Source organism: Enhydra lutris, unplaced genomic scaffold (assembly GCF_002288905.1).
Source record: "Enhydra lutris kenyoni isolate GAN:26980312 unplaced genomic scaffold, ASM228890v2 scaffoldscaffold29, whole genome shotgun sequence".
Classification (NCBI taxonomy): Eukaryota; Metazoa; Chordata; class Mammalia; order Carnivora; family Mustelidae; genus Enhydra; species Enhydra lutris.
The window spans coordinates 4,174,782-4,198,695 of NW_019154113.1; the positions used below are offsets into that span (position 1 = coordinate 4,174,782).

At 47.8% G+C, this 23,914-nt stretch overlaps 1 protein-coding gene across 3 annotated transcripts in view; it reads left to right on the forward strand.

The window, feature by feature from the left end:
* Positions 1-23,914, forward strand: part of LOC111152599 (proprotein convertase subtilisin/kexin type 6) — a 181,789-nt gene that overhangs the window by 81,672 nt on the left and 76,203 nt on the right. For all 3 annotated transcript variants that reach the window (XM_022511117.1, XM_022511116.1, XM_022511118.1), the window contains exons 7-9: positions 14,835-15,007; positions 19,786-19,998; positions 23,725-23,825. In XM_022511117.1, coding sequence (XP_022366825.1) covers positions 14,835-15,007; positions 19,786-19,998; positions 23,725-23,825 — 487 coding nt within the window. The remainder of the gene's footprint in view (positions 1-14,834; positions 15,008-19,785; positions 19,999-23,724; positions 23,826-23,914) is intronic.

Genomic DNA, 23,914 nt, shown 5'->3' on the forward strand with positions numbered 1-23,914 from the left:
TGACACAACGAGAGAGGGAACACAAGCAGGGGGAGAGGGAGAAGCAGGCTTCCCTGCTTCTGCACAGGGAGCCTGATGCGGGGCTCGATCCCAGGACCCAAGATCATGACCTGAGCCACAGGCAGACGCCTAATGACTGAGTTACCTGGGATGCCCCTCCTATATTATCTTTTAGTTTTTATATCAGGGTAACACTAGCTTCAGTAAGTAAAATGGAAAGTAATCCCTCATCTTGTATGTTCTGAAAGTGATTGGGTAGAATTGGTATTAATTCTTTAAACTTTTAGTTGAATCCTCCAGTGAAATCATATAGACCTTGAGATCTTTTGGGGAAAATTTTTTTAAATTACAAATTCAATTTCTTGAAAAGTATTAGGGCTATTCAAATTATCCATTTCATAGTGGGTGAGTTGTAGCAGTTGGTATTTTTGGAGGAAGTGGTCCATTTTGTCTAAGTTGTCAAATTCATGTGTGTCGAGTTGTTTGTAATATTACCTTATATATACTTTTGATGTTTGTATAGTCTGTGGTAATATTCTCTGTTTCATTCCTGATACTGGTAATTTGTGTCTTCTCTTTTTTTCCTTTGTCATTCTTACTAGAAGTTTATCAGTTTTGTTGATCTTTCATAAACCAGTTCTTTCTTACATTATTTTTGCCAGTGTTTTTCATTCTCAATGTCATTGTCTTATGCTCTTATCTATATTATTTCCTTCCTTCCCCTTGTTTTGGGATTGCTTAGCTTTTCTTTTTCCAGGATCTTGAAGTGGATGCTTAGGTTATTGATTTGAGACTTTTCCTCTTTTCTAGCATAAACAATAGTGCTATAAATTTCCCTCTCACAGTAGTTTTAGCTGTGTCTCCCATATGTTGTCTTTTCATTTTTGTTAAGTTTAGTGCATTTTTTTTCCCTTGAGACTCCTTCTTGGACCAATAGATTATTTAGAAGTATTTTGTTTTCTTTCTAAGTGTTTGGAGATTTTTCTGTTATCTTTCTGTTATGGATTACTAGTTTGATTCCATTGTGGCTGGAGAACACATCCGGTGTCAGTTCAATTCTATTAAATTTGTTGAGCTTTGTTTTATGACACAAGATCTAATCTATTTTGGTATAAGTTCTGTTGGCACTTGAAAAGAGTATTTATTCTCCTATTGTTGGGTGGAGTGTTCTAAAAATGTTGATGACAGAGCAGCTGGGTACCTCAGTCTGTTGAGTATCTGTCTTTAGCTCAGGTCATGATCCTGGGATTGGGCCTGGGATTGGGCCTGGCATCAGGCTTCTTGCTCAACCAGGAGCCTGCTTCTCCCTCTCCTCCCTCTGCCCCTCCCCCACCCCACTCATGCTCACTCTCTCCTCCCAAATAAAATAATAAATAAAAATAAAATAAATATAAATTACAAAAATAAAAATAAAATAATATAAATATATTAATATAACTCATTACTTAGTAAATATAATAATATAAAATAATAAAAATAAAAATGTTGATGAGAACATTTGTTGAGTTGTTGAGTTCTTCCATACACTTCCATATACTGGTTATCTGTCTAGTTGTTCTATTAATTGCTGAGAGAAGAATATTGAAGTGTTCAACTATAATTGTGGATTTGTATATTTCTCCTTTAAGTTCTACCAGTTTTTGTTCACATATTTTGCAGCTCTGTTGTTTGAGGCTTACACATTTAGATTACTAACTCTTGAGGGGTGTAGGTGGTGTAGGTGTTGGTTAAGTGTCTGCCTTCGGCTAAGTCATGATCCTGGGGTCCTTGGGTTAAGCCTGGATAGGGCTCTCTGCTTGGTGGGGAGCCTCCTTCTCCCTCTCCTTCTGCCTGCTGCCCTGCCTACTTGTGCTTTCTCTGTCAGATGAATAAATGGAATCTTTTAAAAAAAAAAAACCAAAAAGATTACTATATGTTTTTGGTGAGTTGGCCCTTTTATCATTATAAAATACCTCTTTCTATCTGTGATAATTTCCTTTGCTCTGTAGTCTGTCTCATATTAATATAGCTACATCTGTTTTCATTTGATTAAGTTTTTGTATTAGTGATTTTTTTTTTTACCCTTTACTCTCATCCTGCCTATATCATAATATTTGAAATGACTTTCTTGTAGATGGCATATATTTGGGCCATGTTTTTTAATCCATGCTGCCGATCTCTGCCTCCTAATAATTGCCATATTTAGATCATTTACACTGAATGTAATTATTAATATGTTAGGATTGAAGTTTACTATTTTAGCTTTTGTTTTCTGTTTGTTCTCTCTGTTTTTAGTTTCTTTTTCTCTTTTTTTTGCCTTTCTATAGGTTATTTGAATACTTTTTAGAATCTATTTTGTTTATCTATAGCCTTTTCTTTTTTTGAGAGAGAGCACTAGTGGTGGGGAGGGACAGAGGGAGAGAGGGAGAGAGAGAGAGAATCCCAAGGAGCCCAACATGGGGCTCAGTCTCACAACCCTGAGATCATAACCTGAGCCAAAATCAAGAGTTGGTTGCTCAACCAACTGAGCTATCCAGGCACCCCTGTCTATGACCTTTTAAAAGTGTATCTTCTTGTATAACTTTTTTTAGTGATTGCTCTTCTTAGTGATTGCTCTATTACATTATACATACACATCACAGCCTTTGGATGTTAATCATTTTACCCGCTTGAGTGAGGTATGGAAACCTTACCTCTCTTACATCCTATTACCCTGTCCTGGTTTGTAATTGTCTTAAATATATCTCTACATACATTCAGAACCACATCAGATGGTATTGTAATTTTTGCTCAAATCATTTAACAGAATTTAGAAAACTTGAAAGAAGGAAAGCCTATTGTAGTTGTGTCTTGCCAGATTTGGATAGAATTTAGCCATTATATCTTCTAGTACTTTTTCAGCCCTGCTGTCTTTCTCCTCTCTTTCCGGGACTCCAGTGACATGAATCTTAGATCTTTTGTTATAGTTCCAGAAGTCTCTCAGACTCTGTTCATTTTTATTGAGTTTTGCCACTGTTATTACTTTCTTTTCTTTTTTAGTCTGTTTTCTCTCTGTTGTCAGACTGGGCAATTCCAATTATTCTGTCTTCCAGTTCACTCTTTTCTTTCTTCTGTCCAGTGCATTCTGTTGTGAAATTCATTCACTTAGTTTATTTTGATTATTGTATTTTCAGATCTAAAATTTCTACTTGCTTCATATGGATATGTTTATTTCTTGGCTGAGACTTTCTTTGTTGAGGTTTTATATTTTCTCATTTGTCGCAAGCATATTTGCAATTGCTCAGAGAAACATTTGTACCATCACTGCTTTAAAATCTTTACTAAAAAATCTGATGTCCCTTTTTAGCTCCGTATTGGCATCTATCTAGTGTCTTGTATCATTCCATTTGAGGTCTTGCTAGTTCTTTTTATGATGTGTGACTCTAAGTTGAAACCTGTACATATTTGTATTATACTATGACACACTGGATCTTTTTTTTTTTTTTTTAAGATTTTATTTATTTATTTGACAGAGAAATCACAAGTAGACGGAGAGGCAGACAGAGAGAGAGAGAGAGGGAAGCAGGCTCCCGGCTGAGCAGAGAGCCCGATGCAGGACTCGATCCCAGGACCCTGAGATCATGACCTGAGCCAAAGGCAGCAGCTTAACCCACTGAGCCACCCAGGCGCCCCTGACACACTGGATCTTATTTAAACCTTCTGTTTCAGATGCCTTTCTCAGACACTGCTTGAGGGTGGGGGGGAAGGGAGCTCCACTGCTTCATTGTTGCCAGATGTAGACAGACACCCAGGTCTGCTCAGTCACTCACTATTGGCATCTGAGAGTGGGAGGGCTTCTCATCAGTGCCGAGCAGGGTAGGAGGTCCAGCTCCTCATGTGGCCTCTAGTTGGGGGGTCATCTTACTCTGGTTGGTGATGAAAACCCTGACTCACCACCAGGCCTCCTGATATGACTCCCCTGGGAGGGAGAGCGATGCCTTCTCACTGCCAGGTAGTGTGGAAGACCAAGCTTCCCCACAGGACCTTCATTGACACCATGGGGTAAGACTCTTTTTTGGTTGGCAGGGGAAAAGCCGTGCTTTTGTTCACCTAGAAGGGGTGTTGGAGTTCATTATAGCCTGGCAGGGGTGAAAGCTGAGGCTCCTCCTTGGTCTTTGGTGTGAGTGGGGGTCATGCCATAAGGTTGTCTGTGCCATTTGGCTAGAGTGGTGATTGTGCAGAAAGTTTCTGTCTTGCTGGGTCTCCCTTTGTTGGTGCTTTGGCTAGAGGAAACGGGCTTTGGGGGACTTTTTGGTTGGCTCCCATTGGTACTTCTAGGTTGCCAGCATCTCTATTTCCAAGTCTGGGATATGCGAGACAGAAAAGAATCTCAGGGAACTCACCACCATGTTGTTCCCTGGCTCACAAGATCCTGAGATTATTTCTTGCACAGTGTCCAGGCTTTTGGCTTTTCTTAGCAGAAAGAATGGGGGAGAAGTGCTTCCAGTTGCTTTTTTTTAAAAGATGCATTATTTTCTTACAAATGTGAGGGATATTAGCAATACTTACTTTGAAGTTTTCTTCACATTTGCTGCATTAACGGTATCCCCTTGGGTTTGTCTTGTTGTTGTCATTTTGTTTAGCTTTTTAATTTGGTGGTTCTCTTTCTTGACATTGGTTTTCCTCCTAATTGCTGATTGGTGGTCCACTCGTGTTTTATGCTCACAGATCCTTGTTTGGTTGTGGCGGTTGTCAGGCCTGATGGCAGCAGTCTGTCTGTGAAGTGGGAGGTGGAGGGACCTGCTGCTGGATAATGTCACTTCTGGCACGGTGGTGCGTGGATTCCCTCTGCCCAGGGGAGGCACTGCCCCCCCCCCCTCTAGCAGCAGGGCCCTCTTGACTATGTTAAGTGTTTGCATAAAGCCTGCTGCTACTTCCTCCTCTCAGCCTGGAGGAGGAGGCAGCTAACCTCCTTCTTCCTTAGCTCCTCCCACCCATGCCTGCTCCTTCCATCCTGACAACATCAGGCCTAGGGACGTCAGGCGCTTCTGGAATTTTTCCTGCTGGCTGATCCTATCTTTTTGCTGTCTGTCCATCATTCCTCAAAAGATCTCATCTTCTGATCTTGTTTTCCAGGGCTGTTCCTGATTTTTTTTTCCTTCCCTTTATCATGTTATTTCTGAGGCTTTGGGCCATGAGGAGAGGGAGACGGAGCTCTCAGTTTTCTGTCATGGCCCAATCTCCTTAGTGTTTGTCTTGTGATGACCGTAATAGCTCTTGCCGGTTGCTGTTGGCACCTCCTGCGCAGAACGATCCTGAGTTGGAATTACTACAGCCATTTCCTACCCCTGGAAAGCGATAATCAGAAGTCACCTGCCACGCCTAGGCTCACACCCCTACACGGAGGCAGAGCCCAGATGTGAACTCAGGCCTGCTGACTTGAAGCCTGGCTTTTCCCTTTGCGGTGGTATCTCTCCAATGCTGGGACCTAGGTGGGACCAGATGAGGCCAGATGCCACCAGGCCCTGTGAGCAGGAACAGAAGCAAAAAGGAAGTTTCCATGGTGCGCGTGTGTTTTCTTTTCCTTGACCAAATTCATATTCCTTCCAAACATAATTCCGGCCTTGTTTCTCTTTCTTAGCCTTGAATATAATAAACCAGGCTTTCCAACCTTCATCTGATAATGGCAATAACATAGGAGGACACAGGCAAAGGATAGTGGTCATCATTCCCAGCCTTTTCTCACTTAGCCTTTTGTTGTGTGCCCAGCCCAGCCCACTGCTAGAGAAGCTGTCATATGCTGTGCACCCCAGGTGAGCTTTGCACAGACTTCTCCCCTTTCCAAGCCAGTGTTAAAATTGGACTGACCCCTGGGGTTCTTCTTAGGATTGCAAGACAATGTTGAGCAACAGGCATCAGGAAACTGAAAAACAGAGGTTTATCACTGACCACCTGGAAATGACACCGCTGGGGATGGGGGGTGGTCACAGAGCAAGGTCATAGGTACAGAGAAGAGGATACCGTGCCCAGGTGGTGTGTATGAGCGCTGGGGCTCTGTTTTATTTGGGGTTGAGGGTGGGGACCTAGGGTTTCATGGACCCACTCCATTGGTAATTGAAAATAACAGGAGTGGGAATTTAAAGTGCTGGGGAGAGAAAAGACAAGTGGCCCAAATGGTCCCTTATCAATATCAACCAAGATCTCTAAAACAAAGCCTCAGTGGGGATGGGGGGAAGGGAGGCTGCCCCTTTATCTACTGTGGCTGTCAATTTGTTTATTTGAGATAGATAGTCTTTGAAGTGGATGCATCTTTGAAATGGATGCCTTAAGCAAAAGCTGAATCAGGCACTTGCATTACAAAAAAAAAAAAAAAAACCCAAACCAGTGAACAATGAGGAAAACAACCTGTCAGAGCTTTACGGTACACCTTTCTTTACTCTCTATTTTTTTTTTTTAATTTAAATTCAATTAGCCAACAATTCTGATGTAGTGTTTGTTCAATGATTCATCAGTTGCTACGACACCCAGGGCTCATCACTTAAAAAAAAAAAAGTATATCAGCCCTATGCCTTGTTTCCCTCTGTCTTGTTCTGGGTAACCCTGGCTCTGTCCCTTTTCACCCCTTCTGCTTCCCGTGGGCCTGGAGGCTGGGAGGACTCCCCACCTGGCAGATACTCAGAAACAGAACAGCTCCCCTGCTCGGGCCTCCACAAGTCCGTGCATCTTTTCAGCAGCCTGTGTTTACTCTGGTTCTGGGAAGGAAAAGTCAAAAAGCAACAGCCAAATTTCCATGGGTGTTTTTGTTCCATATTTTGATTGGGGAACTGAATCATGTTTTTCCTTTCGTAAACATGAAAATGTTAAGTACATAACAGCTAAATTAATCCAGGCTCATAAATTAGTTAATTATATTAATTCAGAGTCACAGAATTCTCAGTCTCATTAGGGTTTCCATTAAGCCGTTTAGTCTTGTGAGCCTTTTAAGAGGACAGTTTAAGCTACAGATTAATCTTCAAAGGCTCCAAGTACATGTTCAACTGCAGGAGGATTTACAAGGAACTGGGGAGGTGTGAGGGGTTTAGTGAATGTGGGTAGCTAGTGATTAGGAGCTGTGCTTTCAGGGAGCTGGGGATCCCCCCACCACTCCTCACCCTCATATTGTCATCAAAGGCCCCTGCCTGCTGGGTCTAAGCATCCCTAGGCTCAGGAGCCATAGGAAGGAGGAAATGGACAAAAACCTGTGTCTCCTAGGCGGCCATGCCCTCCCAGGACACCCTCCCGGGCCACCCCAGAGGGCAGATAATGCTGGTTCTTGAATATCCTGGGGTGCACCCTCTGACTCCCTGAGATTGCCCTCACAAAGGCTGAATGAGGAGTAGCTGCTTCCGGGGTCTGCGAGAAAGAGAGACAGAGAGAAAGAGAGACAGACGGAGAGGGCGCATTCAAGTCTAAGTGACGGTGAGCCGCAGGTGGCCTTTGTTTGTGGCAGCGTGAATATCTTATTTTTACCATCTTCAGAGGCCAGTGTGGAGCATGTGCTCCCCTGCTCGATCACAGATGCACATCCTGGCAGGGTCCCTTGCTGTCCCCACATGCAGAGGGGATATATGGGTGCCCCATCTGGCTCAGACGCATGGTGTCGTGTCCAGTGTCCCAGGCAGCCAGCTGTCCCTGAATCTCTTTGCACCCCCCGCCCGGGTGATCCACTGTTCGTCTCTGGACCCTGTTGCCTGGGCTGGAGACAAGAGAGCCCGTCTAGATCTCAAATCTCAAGAGAGTGACTGAAGCTCTTCTTCTAGTTTTTACCATTCTTCGAAAAATCACCAGAAGCTGATGATGAGAGAGGGACCTGTTTTAAGCTATAGCTTTCATTAGTATTTAGGCCTGGTGAGGTCAGCAGATGAGGAGAGAGTAGCCGTGGAGCAGAGCCTGTGACTCACAGTTCGCGAGGGGAGAGAGTATTCCAACCCATGGAGGCCAGGAGGGCGAGCACCAGGGTTTGTCAGGAGGCAGAGGGAGCAAGGCAAGTCGTGGGCTGAAGCCTTTCCAGTGGTTTCTGCCAGAAGGAGTGGGCATGGCAGAATAAGCAGGGTTAGGATTGGCTCAGTTGAATAACTCCAGTGGGCTCTGGGGCTGAGTGGCCGTCCTTAGTTGTCTGGTTCCTGGTTATGGGGTGATTAGGGCAGGTGGAGGGTGGTCCAGAGCTCCAAGAGATCCATAAAGGAGGTGGTTGGAGGTGTGGGCTCCAGACTGATTGGTTTGTACATGGAAGACATGCCTCCTGGGAGCGTTCTTTACTATTTTGAGGAACTGGCCAGCCCTGGGGTGGGAAGCTGAGCAGTCCCTCCAGAATCAACAAGGCCTTGAGAGGACAGAGCATCAGAATCACAGAAAATAAAAGACATGGTGAATGCCATACCCTTGCTGCCATGGGCCTCATCTCACTGACCCTGGGTCCTTAGTAGGACCTGCCCAGGAGTTTGCTGGTATACCAGTGGTACACAGCTGCATTTCCACTCTGGAAGGAGATGGCCTGGCTCCATCTGGAAATCAAGAACAGAGCAGGAGACCAAGAGAGACTTGGCTTGGTCATCGACCAATGGTCCCTAAGGATTTCATGTCACAGTTGCAAACGTAGATGTGCCTTAACAACTTAGCAGACCACAGCTCCCCGGGGTTCCTAGAACAAGGCTGTCATATGTGGCCACATTTAGAGACTGGAGAGTCCCGTCACAGTCTTAGGCAATGAATGGGGTTGACAGAAACCTTTCAGATTTGTAACATTTCTAAACAACTGTTGAAACCTCACTTGGCCCAGAATGGCTGCTGGTAGAACAGAATGTACTATAGTCTTAGTGGAAAAAACAAAACGAAACAAAACAAAACAAAACAAAAACAAAAAACAAACAAACAAAACCAACCAAAACCAAAACCAAAACAAAACCCCAAACCAATTCTCTGTGGATTTACTAAAATAAACTCAGGATCGATGAGCAAAATGTGCTGGGGAGGCCTGTTTGTCATACTCAGGAAGCTACAATCTAATGTTACTTGCTGACATTCATTTGCTGAAGGCAAAATACATTGCTTTTCAATAAACAAAATGTCCTGTTTACCTGCCTTCCTCCAGAGGTCAACAACCAGGGCTGATAACTGACTTCTTGTATTGAAGGGGTGTGTGTGTGTGTGTGTGTGTGTGTGTGTGTGTGTGTGCGCGCGCGCATGCGTGTGTGAGTGTGTGTGTGTGTGTTGTTCTCCTTGCTCCTCCCCCACCTTTTTTTTTTTTTAGCTCACCAACAGAAATTTACTTCCTCTCAATTCTGGAGGCTAGAACTCCAAGATCAAGGTGTTGGCAGGTTGGGTTTCCTTGGAGGCCTGCCTCCTTGGCTTGCAGATAGCTGCTTCTCGCTGTGTCCTCACACGGTCATCACTCTGTCTGCGTGTTGTCTGTGTCTGAATTTCCCCTTCTTATAAGGGAATCTTGGATTCCGGCCCACACAGATGGCCTCGTTTTCCCCGCAAATACCTCTTTAAAGACCTTATCTCCAAACCCAGACACACTGACCTTGCCATGTCTTTTAACGTGGAGCTTCCTCAGAAAGTTCAGGGTCAATGCGGTGTCTCCAGGGCACGTCCACAGGCCTGTAGTTTGGAAAGTTGCACGCTAAATTAACGGTGAGGGGGGCGAGGGGTAGGCAGGACAGGTCACTCTGAAAAAAGGGCTGCTGGTTGTTGACACTTGACCAAGAGAACTTGTAAAATTGTTCATTTCAGCAAGTGCTCCGGGGCATGTGAAATATTGATTGGGTTCAGGGAGTTTTATAGGAACGCCTGTGTTGTTTAAAGCGAGGTAAGCCTGTGAGGTTCGCTCCTAGATGCAGTTTCTGTGCTCACCAGAGCTGTCTGCTGGGGGTTTGACCCCCCAGAGCACTCTGAGCTGTTCACCCAGACACAAACTCGTCGGCTCCTGAAGAGCACCATCGTCCTTCTCCTCTGTGCTCCTCTCACAGACAGGTCGGTCCTCAGAGTGGACAGTCAGGCAGGCGTCTGTCCTGCCACTGTGAACCCTCCAGCCACCCAGAGCTCATGTGCCAAACAAATGACTGGACCCCATTTTTTTCTTTTGGTACCTGACCATTTGTTGTTAAATGGGTCTTTCTTTTTTCATCAGAGAAATAATGACTGTTTTCTTCGATTTGGCGTTTCCAGAGAACCATTCACATTTAAGGCTAATATTGGAATAGCAGGTTTCCACTGAAAATATTTGCCTTTTCTTTGTTGGCAACTCGTTGGTGTTGGGGGAAAATAGATGCTTCACTAAATTCTAAATACGTGATGCTTTCTTCCTCACACAAGAGTTGCTCTTCTTCCGAGATGAAAAGCATCACAAGAGGTGTTGAGAAATTATCCTAGTCGTCTGTTTTTACATATTTTTGATGTCTCCCGGCATCTCATTCTTGTTCAAAAGTAGGCACGAGCATTGAGCAGCATAGAATTGTTGAATGCCTGTATTGTACACTGGAAGCAAATAGAGTACTATACGTGCTAATTATGTCGAATTTTTTTTTTTTTTTAAAGTAGGCGTTCCCACACCTATAATTTGCTTGGAGAAGTCTAGCATAACAGGTTACATTTCGGCCTTAGAACATCAGAACTGACTTTGGTTGCTTGTGTGGCTGGCTGGGCCTTCTCCTGCCCCAGCAAGCCCACTGTGGGATATAAGGGTACAGAGAACAAGGCCACCATTTCTCCAACAACACCAGCTGCTGTGGTCTCAACAGATTGAATCCTCTTAACTCCTCTGCCAGGTAAATGTCGTGGAAGACAAGGGCTCAGAGAGTTTGAGATCCTGGTCCAAGGTTAGAGCTGAGTATTCCCGCCCCAGGACTCTGTGACCCCTATTCCCTTACCCCCCTGCTATGAACTCTCTTAATCTTGCCCGAGGCCTCAGCTTTGCCACACCCCATGGCTAACGTCCCTTACTGGTTATGGCCCCTATCTTTGGGCTGGTGGCTGAGCAAGCACCTGGGCCCCGTGTCTCTGACACAGAGGGAAGCCCTGGGCTCACAGACCAGTGACTGGAGAGGGAGAACATTTCAAATCACCCTGATTCCTCTTGTCCACCCAGAAATCAGAAAAGAGGAGATGCACTCAAGTGATGGGACAACCCCACCTTTGAAAGGGAGAAAGGACCCCAGTAAGATATGTCAGTGAACTCGGACAAATTTGGCCCCCATTATAACTCCCTTGGTCTTCAAAGGGAAGTTGTTATTACTCAGTTGAAATTAAGGATCTCTGTCTGCCAAAAGGCACCATCAGCAAAGTGAAAAGACAAGGCATCAACTGGGAGAAGATATTTCTAATGTGTATAACCAACAGAAGATCCATTCCCGGTACAAACCAAACTTAGTGATGTATAGTTTAAGCAAGCATACAGTTGTATTAACACGCTAGTTTTTTTAAAGGCAGTGAGACGAATCATCCAAAATCCTGAGCCATTTTCTCTGCGTGTGTAGAACCCCCAGTGGGTCATGTTTATATTTGCAGTGAATGGATGGAGGGTTCATGGGTGTCAATTGTTTTTTTAGGCTTTATCACTAACATGTGGTTACATATGATCCTTCATACATATCAAAAAGTATATGTTTTAAAAATAAAGGTAAAGGGGCGCCTGGGTGGCTCAGTGAACCCACTGAGTTCTGAGTTCAAAGCTTCTGCCTTTGGCTCAGGTCATGATCTCGGGGTCCTGGGATCGAGCCCCACATCAGGCTCTCTGCTCAGCGGGGAGCCTGCTTCCCCATCTCTCTCTGCCTGCCTCTCTGCCTACTTGTGATCTCGCTCTCTCTGTCAAATAAATAAACAAAATAAAAAAGAAAGAAAGAAAAAGAAAAAGAAGAAAATAAAGGTAAAAAGTAATTCGTTATTGTTAACAGTCCCGGAATTCAGTGTCTTTACTCCCATTTTTACAGATGGGGAAACTGAGGCTCAGTGGGTTCACACTAGCCACTAACATGCACGTTGGGGGCTTACTGTCAGGCACTTGACCTAAATCAACTTTTTTTTTTTAGTTTTTCCGGCACCTCTGTAGGTTCTATAACTTTCATCAGGAAATGGAGGCCTGGTTGACATGAGGTAGACTGTGAGGGGAAGTGCTGCCCGGGCCAGGATGCACGGGAGGGGAAGCTGTAACCATTTACAATCCCGTCTTAGAAGAGACTTAAATGGTGCAGGGAAATGTTCTGTATGAAGGTCTGTGGTAAAAAAAAAAAAAAAGAGCTCAGAGAGAAAGTGCATGCTGGAGCCAAAGAAATGTACTGGAAGATAACTACCCTCTCTGTGTCCTCACACGGTGGAAGGAGACAGAAGAAGTGAGCTCTCTGCTGACTCTTCCTAATAACAGATGCTAAGCCCATCACCATGTGGGGGGGGGCACCCTCAGGACTTATCTAAACCTAGTGACCTCCTAAAATTCCTGCCTTCATCACACTGGGGGTTGAGACTTAAACATGTGAATTTGGGGATTGGGACAAACATTCAGCCCATCACAGGTAGTAAAGAGAGGAAAGGAAATAGATTGGAAGCCGGAAAATAGAACAGACAGGGTTGGAGTTAAAGTTTATTTCTACTTCTCATTTTTAAGGCCTTCTGGCCACCGAATGATGGTTCTTCCAACGATTCCAGGCACCACCCCCTCTCTCACCACCGGTGCCTGTTGGGTTGACCCTCTGAATGGCTTTCAGCACCGTCATTGAACTCTAATCCTCAATCTCTACTGTTGTTTTGCTATAAATTTCTCTGACACGGATTTTGAGTATGATTTCCAAACTTTCGGAGCAGGCGTTTCCAGTTGGCTTGTAGTGTCCCACCCAAGTGGAGGGCCAAGATGGCGCACCTTCCCTCTCGACTGTCCTAGTTAGCCTCCCAGGGACCCCGCCTGACCTTTTCTCTCTCCGCTCACAACCGGGCAGATGTTAAGGAGAACACCTCAGGGCAACCTGAACTTTCAAATCTGGGCAGCATGAATCGATAGGGTAGAAGAATTTATTACATTTCAGTCATCTTCACATGCTCTTTCGGTAGGAAGTCTCCCGCCCTGACAAATCATAAACTACTTTCAGTTGTTCGTCTACAATCCGTGTGTTACTGGCTGAGAGATTGGGTATCATTTGGAATTTATGTCTGGGGGATCTCTGCCTCTCAACCATCCATCAAAAGTGACAGCAGAGCGTCTCCACAGTTAACAGTATAAAGGGGCGGGACAGGTCGATTTAATTGACATAAAACATCTGTCCCTGAGCCCCTGGGGAGGACGTCCCCTCAAAGAGTCTCCGTCCCATGGTTCTTCCTGCCTGAGCCCTGTACCGTCTCTTTTCATTCTGGGGAAAAGTCACAGTTCTTTTAAAATCGGTTGTATTCAGAGATTCTATTTTTGGTGTGCCCGCCAGTATGTGGATGCAGGTGCTGGGATGTGGCATGAACAGATCCAGTCCAGGCTGGGGAGCAAGGGGCCTCTGCTTCGTGAGGCGAACCTCAGAGGAAGCCCTGCCCCGGCCAGGGTGCGCGGGAGGGGAAGCTGCAACCATTTACAATCGCGTCTTAGAAGAGTCTTAAATGGTGCAGGAAAATGTTGTGTATGAAGTTCTGTGGTAAAAAAAGAACTTGGAGAGAAAGTGCATGTTGGGGCCAAAGAAAAGTATTGGAAGAAAATAAGCAAAATATTATCACTAGTGATTTCTCTATTTTCCAAACTTTCTGCAGAGAGCAATATGTGATGCTTATAATCAGAAAAAGTCCTCTTTTCTGTTATGTCTTAAATAGCTCAAGATTTTTCAAATTCATTGGCACGACCATCACACACATGGGGCAGGGCCTGGTGGAGGAGGGGCTCCTGGGGGCCTCTGAGGCCGGGTGGCTGTGGGGACCGAGCAGAGTCACCCAGAGTGCTGATCCGGGGTCGGGTGGCCCCAGTTTTCTAAGTCTCCCTCCGAGAGGTCCGACTTTATGTATCTGCTACTGTCCAGGCAGGAGGTGCTGGTTGGCTATCATTACTGCTGTTTCCCCACCATGTGCCAGCATCACTGGGACCCCTATCTGGGTGGGTCCTGGGGACACCACACCTGCTAGATGTAGACTGTGATCAGGAATGGAGATAAAGCCTGGACATGGGGTGGGTGGGGACCCCCCCCCCCCCCCCCCGCCAAGCCAAGGACGCAGGCACTGGGAGAGGCTCGTGGCTCCCTCCCTGTCTTTCTGGGGTGCTCTTGAGGAAGGGGTACCCCCACCACCTAAAGACCCCTCTGGAAAACACAAAGCCTGAACACACACTGCGATACAAGAAGCCCTAGGGTGTGCCGCTCCGTCTTCTAGGTGAAAAGCTCCTAGTTACAAATCAGAGATGGGAGTAATTAAAAAAAAAGAAAGAAAGAAAGAAAGAAAGAAGAAAGAGAAATGAACTGTTGACAGCAGGGAAAGTTGAAAATGACTCCAGAGTTCTATTATAGAAATAATCATCGTCATCATTCTATTATGTTCCTCTTTTAAGTACCAGAGTGACAGCGTGTTACCAAGGAAACGGTTTAAATCCAATCTTTTCCAAACAGTTCTGTTTCCTGTGCTGCTGTCCCATGCTGGGGACGCTGCAGCGTGGCCCAGATGTCATTTGAATTCCTTTACACCGGCCAGCAGGCCAGCACAGGACGGGGAGAGAGGTTTTCCAGAATGCAGCTGGAAGATTCCAGAGCTGGGTGGGGCATGGGGGGAGGACTATCTGGCTGTGCCCCGGCAGCTGCAGGGTCCCCTCTGCCCTGAGGTCACGGTCTGTGCGGCCCTGAAAAGTGCAGAGCGGGCATGCACGGGCCCTCGTTGTGTGCTTTCAGGCATCCGCATGCTGGACGGCGACGTGACCGATGTCGTTGAGGCCAAGTCGCTGGGGATCAGACCCAACTACATCGACATTTACAGCGCCAGCTGGGGGCCAGATGACGACGGGAAGACTGTGGATGGGCCTGGCCGGCTGGCTAAGCAGGCCTTCGAGTATGGCATTAAAAAGGTCTGAGTCATCTAGGGCTATGGGGGATCTTGCCGGGGGGGGGGAGAATAGTTAAAAAAAAAAAATTAACATTTAAAAATTAGAGTGACACAGGCCAGAGTCCCCCAAAATGGGGCCAGGAAGGCCTTGCCTGCCATGACCAGGGTGAGGGAGAAGTCATTTCGGGGCTCAGGGGAATGACTGTCTACCAGCCAGAGCAGAAGGACTTCACCTTGTCATGGAGTGACATTCCAGCAGGTGCCTGCTGGTCACCCACCAGGCCCAGGACTCTGTGGTTGAAGCCTGACAGCCCCCAACTCACCGCAGCTGAGAGGTGTGGGCAGGTGGGCAGTAGGTGTCTTGGTCTAACTACCTGGCCTATTCCTTGTGTAGGTGGGAGGGATGTCCTGGGCCTCGGCCCCCCCCACCACCTGCCATCCCTGCCACCAAATAGGAAGTCTTGGCCTTGTTGACCTCCCTGCCAGCGCACAGTTTAACATGTTTAGGATGTCTTGGGTAGAGCCTCAGCAGGGACCAAACAGAGCAAACTTCCTAGTGCAGCTTCTCTGCTGACCAGCCGAGGGAAAGCAGAGGAGGCTGGCAGGCTGCGTCTCCACCGGCCAGGAGGCCCACCCACAGTCACTCTGTGATCATTAGTCCTGGATCCTTGGGAGTCAAACATGCAGGGGGAGGGCAAGAGGGACCTGGAGATGACCCAGTTCTTACAAGCCAGCTGGTGAGGCAGATATCCGGGCGAGGACAGCTTCTTGGAACAGACAGATGGAGCTGCGGTCAGTGTCCGGGTGGCCCCGGGTGGCCCAACAAGGCCCAACCCGGAGTACAAGGTATGGCCTGGTGATGCTGGTGGGGGTTGGGCAGGAAGTCCGAGCACGCCCCGGGCCAGCATTCATACTTCCGACTTCCCTTATGGGAGGCAGGACAGTAGGGCTGCAAATGGGAGGGTGGGGGATTCAGTTTCCTTTTATTAATTATACTTCAGAATGTTTTTTTTTAAAGTCTTCGTTTTATTATAACCCTTACACCATGATTAAAATATGATTAATAAGTAGTTAATGAACAAATCAAATATTATCAGAGGATCCTATTAAAAGCAGCCTTTCTTTGTCTCCCCATGCCCGTCCCCTAGTCCTACCCCATAAAGGAGCAATTTTTTTTTTTAACTCTCTTCACTTTTTTCTTTCTTCTAAATAATAGGACTTGATTGCTCTTCTGGATGTATTGAGTTTGGTCATTTTCTAGGACCTTTTTATGGGGTCTGAGTATTTATCTCTTTGCATGTCCCCAACCTCGCATTTGACCTCATGGTCCTGCTCGGGACACCACCCAGCTTCCTTTGTCCCCCATGACTCTAAGAAAATGCAAAGCCTGCTTTCTGTCAGGCTGCTGAGGCCTTGGGCTGTGCCAGGTGCTGGCCCAGGGATGCTGGAAGGTTCAGGCGTGACCAAGTCAGCTGCTGCCTACGAGGGACTGCCAAGTAAAACTATCTTATCTTCCCCGTGCTTGACTCCTACCACCCACTAGATCACATGGATCTCACTCTCGATGACAAGTAGGGCATCCGAAAAGTTAAGCTTTAATTTAAGCTGTCCATTAAAGATCGCATTTTCTGTGGGGAAGATACTGCTCGGAACGGTGTTAATCAGAAACGTGTGTCATTCTGTGAGGTGATTTCGAAAGATCTGAGGTCTCAGGACAGGGCCCCCCATTTCCTAGAGAGGACAATGATTGTTTTCAAATGATTGCTGGGTATCTCAACTTCACTTAGCTTTGTGTCAACTGAACCCGTGTAGGACTTTGGAAAGTCCGGAGCTGCAGAGAAGGGCTCTTTGCATTCCAGATTCTGAAGAGCATCGGCGTTATTGGGCTGTCAGGGGAGTGAAGAAGTTTCAGAGGGCACCATGTGCCTCCCCGTCATTCTTGTCACAGTTTCTTGAAATACTGCAGCCATTCCATTTTCCCCCCAGTCATTCTGAAGTAAAATATGTCATATAGGGAGCCTTAAATCATAGCTGTCTGAAGTTGCCACTGAAAATCCTCCTGAAAGTTGATGATCTCAAACCAGACCATGCCCCCCCACAATCTGTTTTTCTTCCTCGATGCCCCGTTTATCAGCTACAGTCTTTTCTGTCACGTCTGACTTCATCTCTGGTACATGAGGGGGTTTGATGGTAGGAGACTTCGGAGACCACCATTTCATGTAGAGATGTGCCTGATGTCGGTCCTCAGGAAGCCTTACCCCTCACATGGCTGGTCATCCCAAAGGGGAAAGGCAACACCACTGAGGCTAGGAACACTGTCCTTGTCCAGACGCCTGCCATTTGCAAGTCTTCAGGCACAGTGCTTTGGAGTTCACAGCTGAACCCTTAACTTCCCAGGGGAGGTACTGAAATAGGTTTGGATTGGGTTGAGGTTGTGACTTTCCCTGAACAGAAACACAAGTTCACGGCTAGGGTGAACTGTTGCCCTATAGCTTCTGTCCCTTGGCTTCCAAGAGCTGAGAAGTGAAAATACAATCCTCAGAGACAGCTAAAACCTGTCTTCACCCCTCAGATCTGGGTGTTTCCTCCACCTCAGTCTCACATCCTCCTCAGGAAACTTCGAGGGAGGGAGAGAGGGGCTTGATGCCTTGACACCTTAGAAAATGGATTGGTCTAGGAGTAACTGTGCAGTGTAAGGTGGAAGATGGGGACCTTTGGTATTTTGGACCCTTGTTCCTCAGAGTGGGGTCTAGAAGCAGCCATGCAGGCATCATCTGGAAGCTCATTAGAAATGCAGAATCTTGGGGCACCCTCCCCCAGACTTACCGAGTCTGAGTCTGTCGTATAGCAAGACCCCCAGTGACCTGTGTGCACACTCATGTATGAGGAGTGCTGTCTGGGGGCGTTCTCTGTGCTGCCGGAATAATAAGGTTGTAGCCTCCACTTTGCAAAAGTAATTTGGAATAGAGTAGGGAGCGTCTTAGAGATGGTTCTCATGGACGAAAGATGGGCTCTCATGGGTTAAATACCTTGCCATTTTGATTTTAGTTTCTTTGAACTAGCTTCCAATTAATCTCTCCCTATAGGTAATTATATGCACAGACACGCCACATTTCCACAGTACTTAGTGCCTTTCTTCCAGAAGTTTGACCTTTTTTGGCTAAATGTGAGTAACCTTTCTGTGGAGCTCTTGGCCACGTGGACAGGTCCACCTGGGAGACGTGCAAAGCCGAGCAAGTGAGACAGCCTTGAGCAGCAGGACTGGGTGAACGCAAGGGACCTCCTGTGGGTTCTTTTGAGAGCCTCAGGTTAGAAACTGGAGGAAAGGTCAGAGTCATGACAAATGCTCACAAAAGATCAAGAGACTGTCGTCCAGTTGGGCTACAAAGCGGAGAGTCATTGGACTTTCCAAGCAGGTGGGTACGCGGAGCCCGGGGTGGACTCGAACCCTGGGTGTGTGTAACGCTATCCAAGTCAACAGTAAGGCTTCTGTCGGACTCCATGGGGACTGCAGAATTTTGTTGCAAGTTTTAAGTTGGACAGTTCTTGAGCATGAGTATCATTTTTCTCCCACGTGTTTGGAAAGGAGGGTCCTTGGCAAGGATACCAAAGTCACCAGCCCTGTGGGTTGGGTTTCGTGGAGACGGGTGTTGGCGCTGGTCTCTGGGGCTGGCTGGGCATCACCAGCAGGTCTAGCCACTCAGACAGAATGGGTCAGGTCCCTCTGGGAGTGGTTCATCTTTAACTAGTATTTGGGACTGGGGTGAGCACTCTGTTGAGTCAAAAGTCACTGATTCTGTGGGTGTGGGATGAAACAGAGCTACAGGAACTGACCCTGACTGCCACTGTCTTTCAAAGACTTGCTTTCATGTGTATGTTCAGAAAATGAAAACCTACACACAGTGAAGTCTCTGGCTTTGATTGGTGTTGACCATCAGACCACTTTATTTTTTTAATAACTTATTTATTTGATTGAGAGAGAAAGAGAGCATGAGCAGGGGGTGGGCAGAGGGAGATGCAGACTCCCTGCTGAGCAGATTACCCGACATGGGGCTTGATCCCAGGACCCCAGGATCATGACCTGAGCCGAAGGCAGGCTTTCAAACAACAGAGCCACCCAGGCACCACACCTGACTGCTTTAACGGGTACCCGTGGCCGACACCTTGGGGAGCTCTCATAGGATGGCCCCCGGCGGCCACGGCCATTGTCCTGGATCATGACCCTTTTCACCTGTCCAGTCTTCACCCAGAATTCACGGTCCCACCCCCACTTTGCAAAAACCAGCTTGTTCTCTAAGACATGTGCTTCTTCCATTGGGTTTTCAGGAACATCCGCCCTCTGCTCTTTATTCCCCACAGGACTGGCTCTTATGATCTCAAAAAATTAATGTTGTAAATTCAGCCATCAACTTTCATCTCAGTAATTCCTGTGGCACTGCTCACTCTTTGTGACAAGAGGTCATAATGATGGAAACCAGACATGGATCCGGAGTTAGAACAGCTCCTTTTGGGGGGTGAGGGGGGAGCTTGATTTTCCCCTAAAGAGCAGAGAGGGCTTTCCGGGCCATGTCCTCAGTGTGATCCTGGGATTCTGCTGTTGGATGGCGGTCGCCGCAGGCAGGAGTCCTCTATGAAAACGAACCAAGAGCCCACAGAACCACGTGGCCTCCATATGGTCTGAACACACCCTTCTCAGACCCTTGGGAGGGACATTCAGAAGGAAGGACTCTGGGCGGGCGCGAGCCAACCCACCAGGTTCTGGCTGCCCGGGCCCGACGCCCTGTTCTTCTTCCCCTGTAGGGTCGGCAGGGCCTGGGCTCCATCTTCGTGTGGGCGTCCGGGAATGGTGGGAGAGAGGGGGACCACTGCTCCTGTGACGGCTACACCAACAGCATCTATACCGTCTCCGTGAGCAGCACCACCGAGAACGGGTACAAGCCGTGGTACCTAGAGGAGTGCGCGTCCACGCTCGCCACTACCTACAGCAGCGGCGCGTTCTATGAGCGGAAAATCGTGAGTTCTCCCAGCCAGGTGGACAGCCTAGACGCATGCTTTCGGCCCTGTGGGGGCAAGCTGCTTTCCCTCCTCCCAAAAAGAGAAGCTGGCTTAAGGCCCGTCTGTGCCGGGTCCCCGAGTACCGACCTCACCCATCAGGGAAGGGGTTGTGCCTTGAGGGAAACCCCAGCCCCTTGGCTGCCACCCGCAGATCCTGCCTTTCTAATTTTGGTACAAAACAATTAAAAGCCTCTCTTGGCTTTCGGGATCCAAAAATAGCATTTAAGAATGGGGTGCCTTCTCAGCGCCGTGCCTCCTTTTAGCTCTCTAAATTTCTGTGGTCACATCACTTAGGATCCAACTGACTGGTTCAGTTTCAACGTGCCAGATGCAGTGAGAGAAAGTCTTAGTTTTATACTGAAGCCTTTTAGAAATCCAAGTCTCCTTCCCCGCACTTCTTTCCCCCAACAAAAGGACTTTCCCCGCACACTTTGGATAGAGCCGTGGTTTCCGTCTGTTCCGTTCCCTTCGATGAACACCAGGGAGATTTCTCTCTTAAAAAAAGGGACTGTTTTCTTTCAGCATATGGGTGGAATGTGTGCTTTCTCCCTTCCCCACAGGCTTTCCTACGTTAAGGAAAGCAAAGAGGGGGAGGATCTTGAGCCGAAATTCATGCAGAATTCAAATGCACAGTCATTAAGTTGGTTTTGAGACGTTTAAAAAATGAGACCATGGAGCTGGCCAGACATGGTTTAATTTTAAAGCAAGCTCATGAGGCGTCTTTTTTTTTCTCCTGCCGCTGAGCCACATCTCTAGAAATTATTTGCAAATTTATGTTTTGCATTTTTTTCGGCAGGTGCAGACGGGCTCCCTATTGCCTGCTTTGCCCCATACTGGCTGAAAGGTCAGCTGCACGGCTGCTGGGCCACCAGCCTGGCCGTGGCCCGGGGTAGTTAAGGAAGGTATTCATTTATTTTCCTTTTCTACTGAAGCACGTGTCCCTGGGACAGGCAGCCAAGATTCTGAACGGTGTCCTGTTCATTTAGGAATCTAGCTCATTGGAACACGGGCTTGCTGGAGTCTTGTTAAACATGCCTGCTGGCTGGAGGCATAGGAGGCAAAGGTTGTGTCATTGAACACTTTGTACCAAAGGCTTTGTGCTGGGACGGCTGTGTCTCCCATTCCCCGGGAGCAGGGCTTGCAACTTTATTTGCTTAATTAATCACACTGTGTGTGCACACACCTTGGGTACAAAATGCCTTAGTTCTTTTTTCTTTCTTTCTTTTTTTTTTTTAAATCTCTTCTCTGAGCAATAACATACAGTCAGAAAGGTGTACTTAAGAGGAGGATAGAAGAGAAGATCACTTAGTTATACTTCCTGGGCTGGGCTTCTTCTCTGAGAGTATGGATGGCATTTTTGTTGGGTTTTGTTTGTTTTTGGTTGCTGTCATGGTTGTTGTTTTCAGTTAGAGTCGAGTTTTTGCTCTGAGTCCTCCAAGCGAACCTACAAGGGGATAGACTTCTCTGGATGGTTGGCAGCTTGTCGTCTGTGCAGTTCAGGCCGGTGTCAGCTAGAAAGCAAGGCTCTGTCCCACCCCGTACTCTCTGTTCCTCTCTGTCGGGTGACTGCCGAGCCTGTGTTTGCCTGGAGGGAGGGATTGCCGGGAGCTGACACATGACTTCTAATAAAAGGAGTAAGCCTAGCAGAGGAGAGGCAGTACTCCTCTCATTCATTCTCTGGCCCTTTCTTCCATTCACTGAACTCGAGCAGAGTTGCCCGTGTGACGTTTGGTCTCAGGAAGCGGGGACTTCCCACCTTGGCTGAGCCATCCCCTCCTCGCACGGAGGCCCCTCTGCTCACTCCCCAGCAGCCCTCTCTCAGAGGCTGGAGAGCCAGCCACGGACCTCCCCTGCTCTTGGCCACGTGGCCTCCTCCCCAGACAGCCTCAGTTTCCCCTCTCTGGCCACCATTTACTGAATGTGAGTATGTTTCAGGCACCGGCTGGGACCTTCACCAGAAACCTTTGGAAGGTCGCATACTATGCCGATTTGCAGGGGAGGTTCCTGGGGTCAGAGGTTGCATCCTTGTCCGGACTTCCCTGCCCTCAGCAGCCCTTCCTAACATCAGGATGCCTTCTGGGGGAGGAGGAGGCTGGTCTCCGCCACAGCTTCTGTCCAGTCTTCTGGGTGTGCGTGAGACAGGCTGGATCCTGTCTCTGGATGTTTGTCAGCCCAGCTGGGATGCGATCCAGGAAGCTGCTCCATTGGGAAGAGGGTCTGGATTGAGAATTCGTTCCCCGGGTCATGCAGATCAGCTCCTGGAGACTTGCTTTTGCTGTTTCCTCTTGCTCTTGTAACAAATTATCCCAAACGTAGCAGCTTCAAAGAGTACAGAGTTACTATCTCAGAATTGGTCAGCAGGGCAAGTGGGAGGCCTGTGTCTCTCCTTTCTGAGCCTCCTGAGGCGGAAATCCACGTGCGGGCTAGGCCATGTTCCTTTCTAGAGGCGCTGCTGGAGAATTTATTCTGCGCTCATTCAGGTTGTTGGCAGACTTAGTTCCTTGTGGTTACAGGACTGAGCTCCGGTTTCCTTGCGGGCTGTCTGCGCAAGGCTGTTCTCAGCGCCTCCGGGCCGCCCGCGTTCTTTGGCTTACGTTCTCCTCTCTCCCTCTTCAAAGCCACCGGAGATGGTTTGGGTCCCTCTTCTGCCTCGGCTCTCTGACTCGCTTTTCTGCCTCCTTCCACTTCTCAGGGGCTGGCGATGATGTCAGCCCTGCTTGACAATCCAGGATATTCTCGTTGATTTAAGGTCTGCAGGTTAACGTCGTTCGTGCCCCTGCAGGGTGCACAGGAGTAGCTTGACAGCCAAAATCCCATCTAGCACAGTAGGCGTGGCACAGCTGAACCCATGCGTGGTGATTCCACGGTGCTGCTTCTCCGCATCCCTTCAAAGAGAAGGGACAGATCAGGCTGGGCACTAACGAGGTCCCTAATCAATAAGGCCACCCAGCTCAGAGTCAGTGCCTCCAAGGAAGGTGTACCGAGCGTCCTTCGTTTGCAGTCAGCTTTGCCTTCCCAAGGGGAATGGCCAGCTTCCTTGCCCCATACAGCAGGCCCTGTGAAGGTCACGAACACTCCAGGTTCATCTGCTGCTATAGAGGGAACTGGGTGCTTTGGGACCCTGTCAACTACCTGTGCTGGTAGAGAATGATCTGTGACCTTCTGTGACGGATCTTTGATCTGGGGAAAAGCAGGGATGGTCTCTGGGCCCCCTGGGCATCCTCCTTAATGCTGCCTGTGTTTCCAGCTGTTCTTGATGTCAGGGGTGAGTTGGAGGTCGTGAACATGGACTACGGCAGGTGGTCTCACTGGGGGACTCTGCCATGGAGGGCCCCTCTTCATTTCCTTCTCTTACCTTTGTGTCTCAGCACGCAGGTCTACGGGGTGAGGTTGTATGAATTCCTACTGCCCGTCTGCCCTCTGCCTTATCTCCCTGTCCCCATCCTGTGATTAGCTCACTACCTGGTGTGGGGATGGGCACAGTCCCTGTTCTATGTATGAGAGCAAAGCAGACTAGCAGGGAGAAGCAGACACAAACCTCAATTGCAGGGTTACAACTGCGTGGTGCCTTTTCCGTCCCTAGGACTAGGGGCCACATCTAACCAGGTGCAGCATCCTCAGCAGCCTCCTGACCTCTGACATATTCTGAGAGCCAACTCCGCCTCTTGCCACCTTGTCACGCAGGTCACCACAGATCTGCGGCAGCGCTGCACAGATGGCCACACCGGGACCTCGGTTTCAGCCCCCATGGTGGCGGGCATCATCGCCTTGGCGTTAGAAGCAAAGTAAGTTCCCAGTTGCCTCCCCTTCTTCTCCTTTGTTTTCTGTAAGTTTTTATTAATGGTAAAATGCACATAACCTAAAGGTGATCATT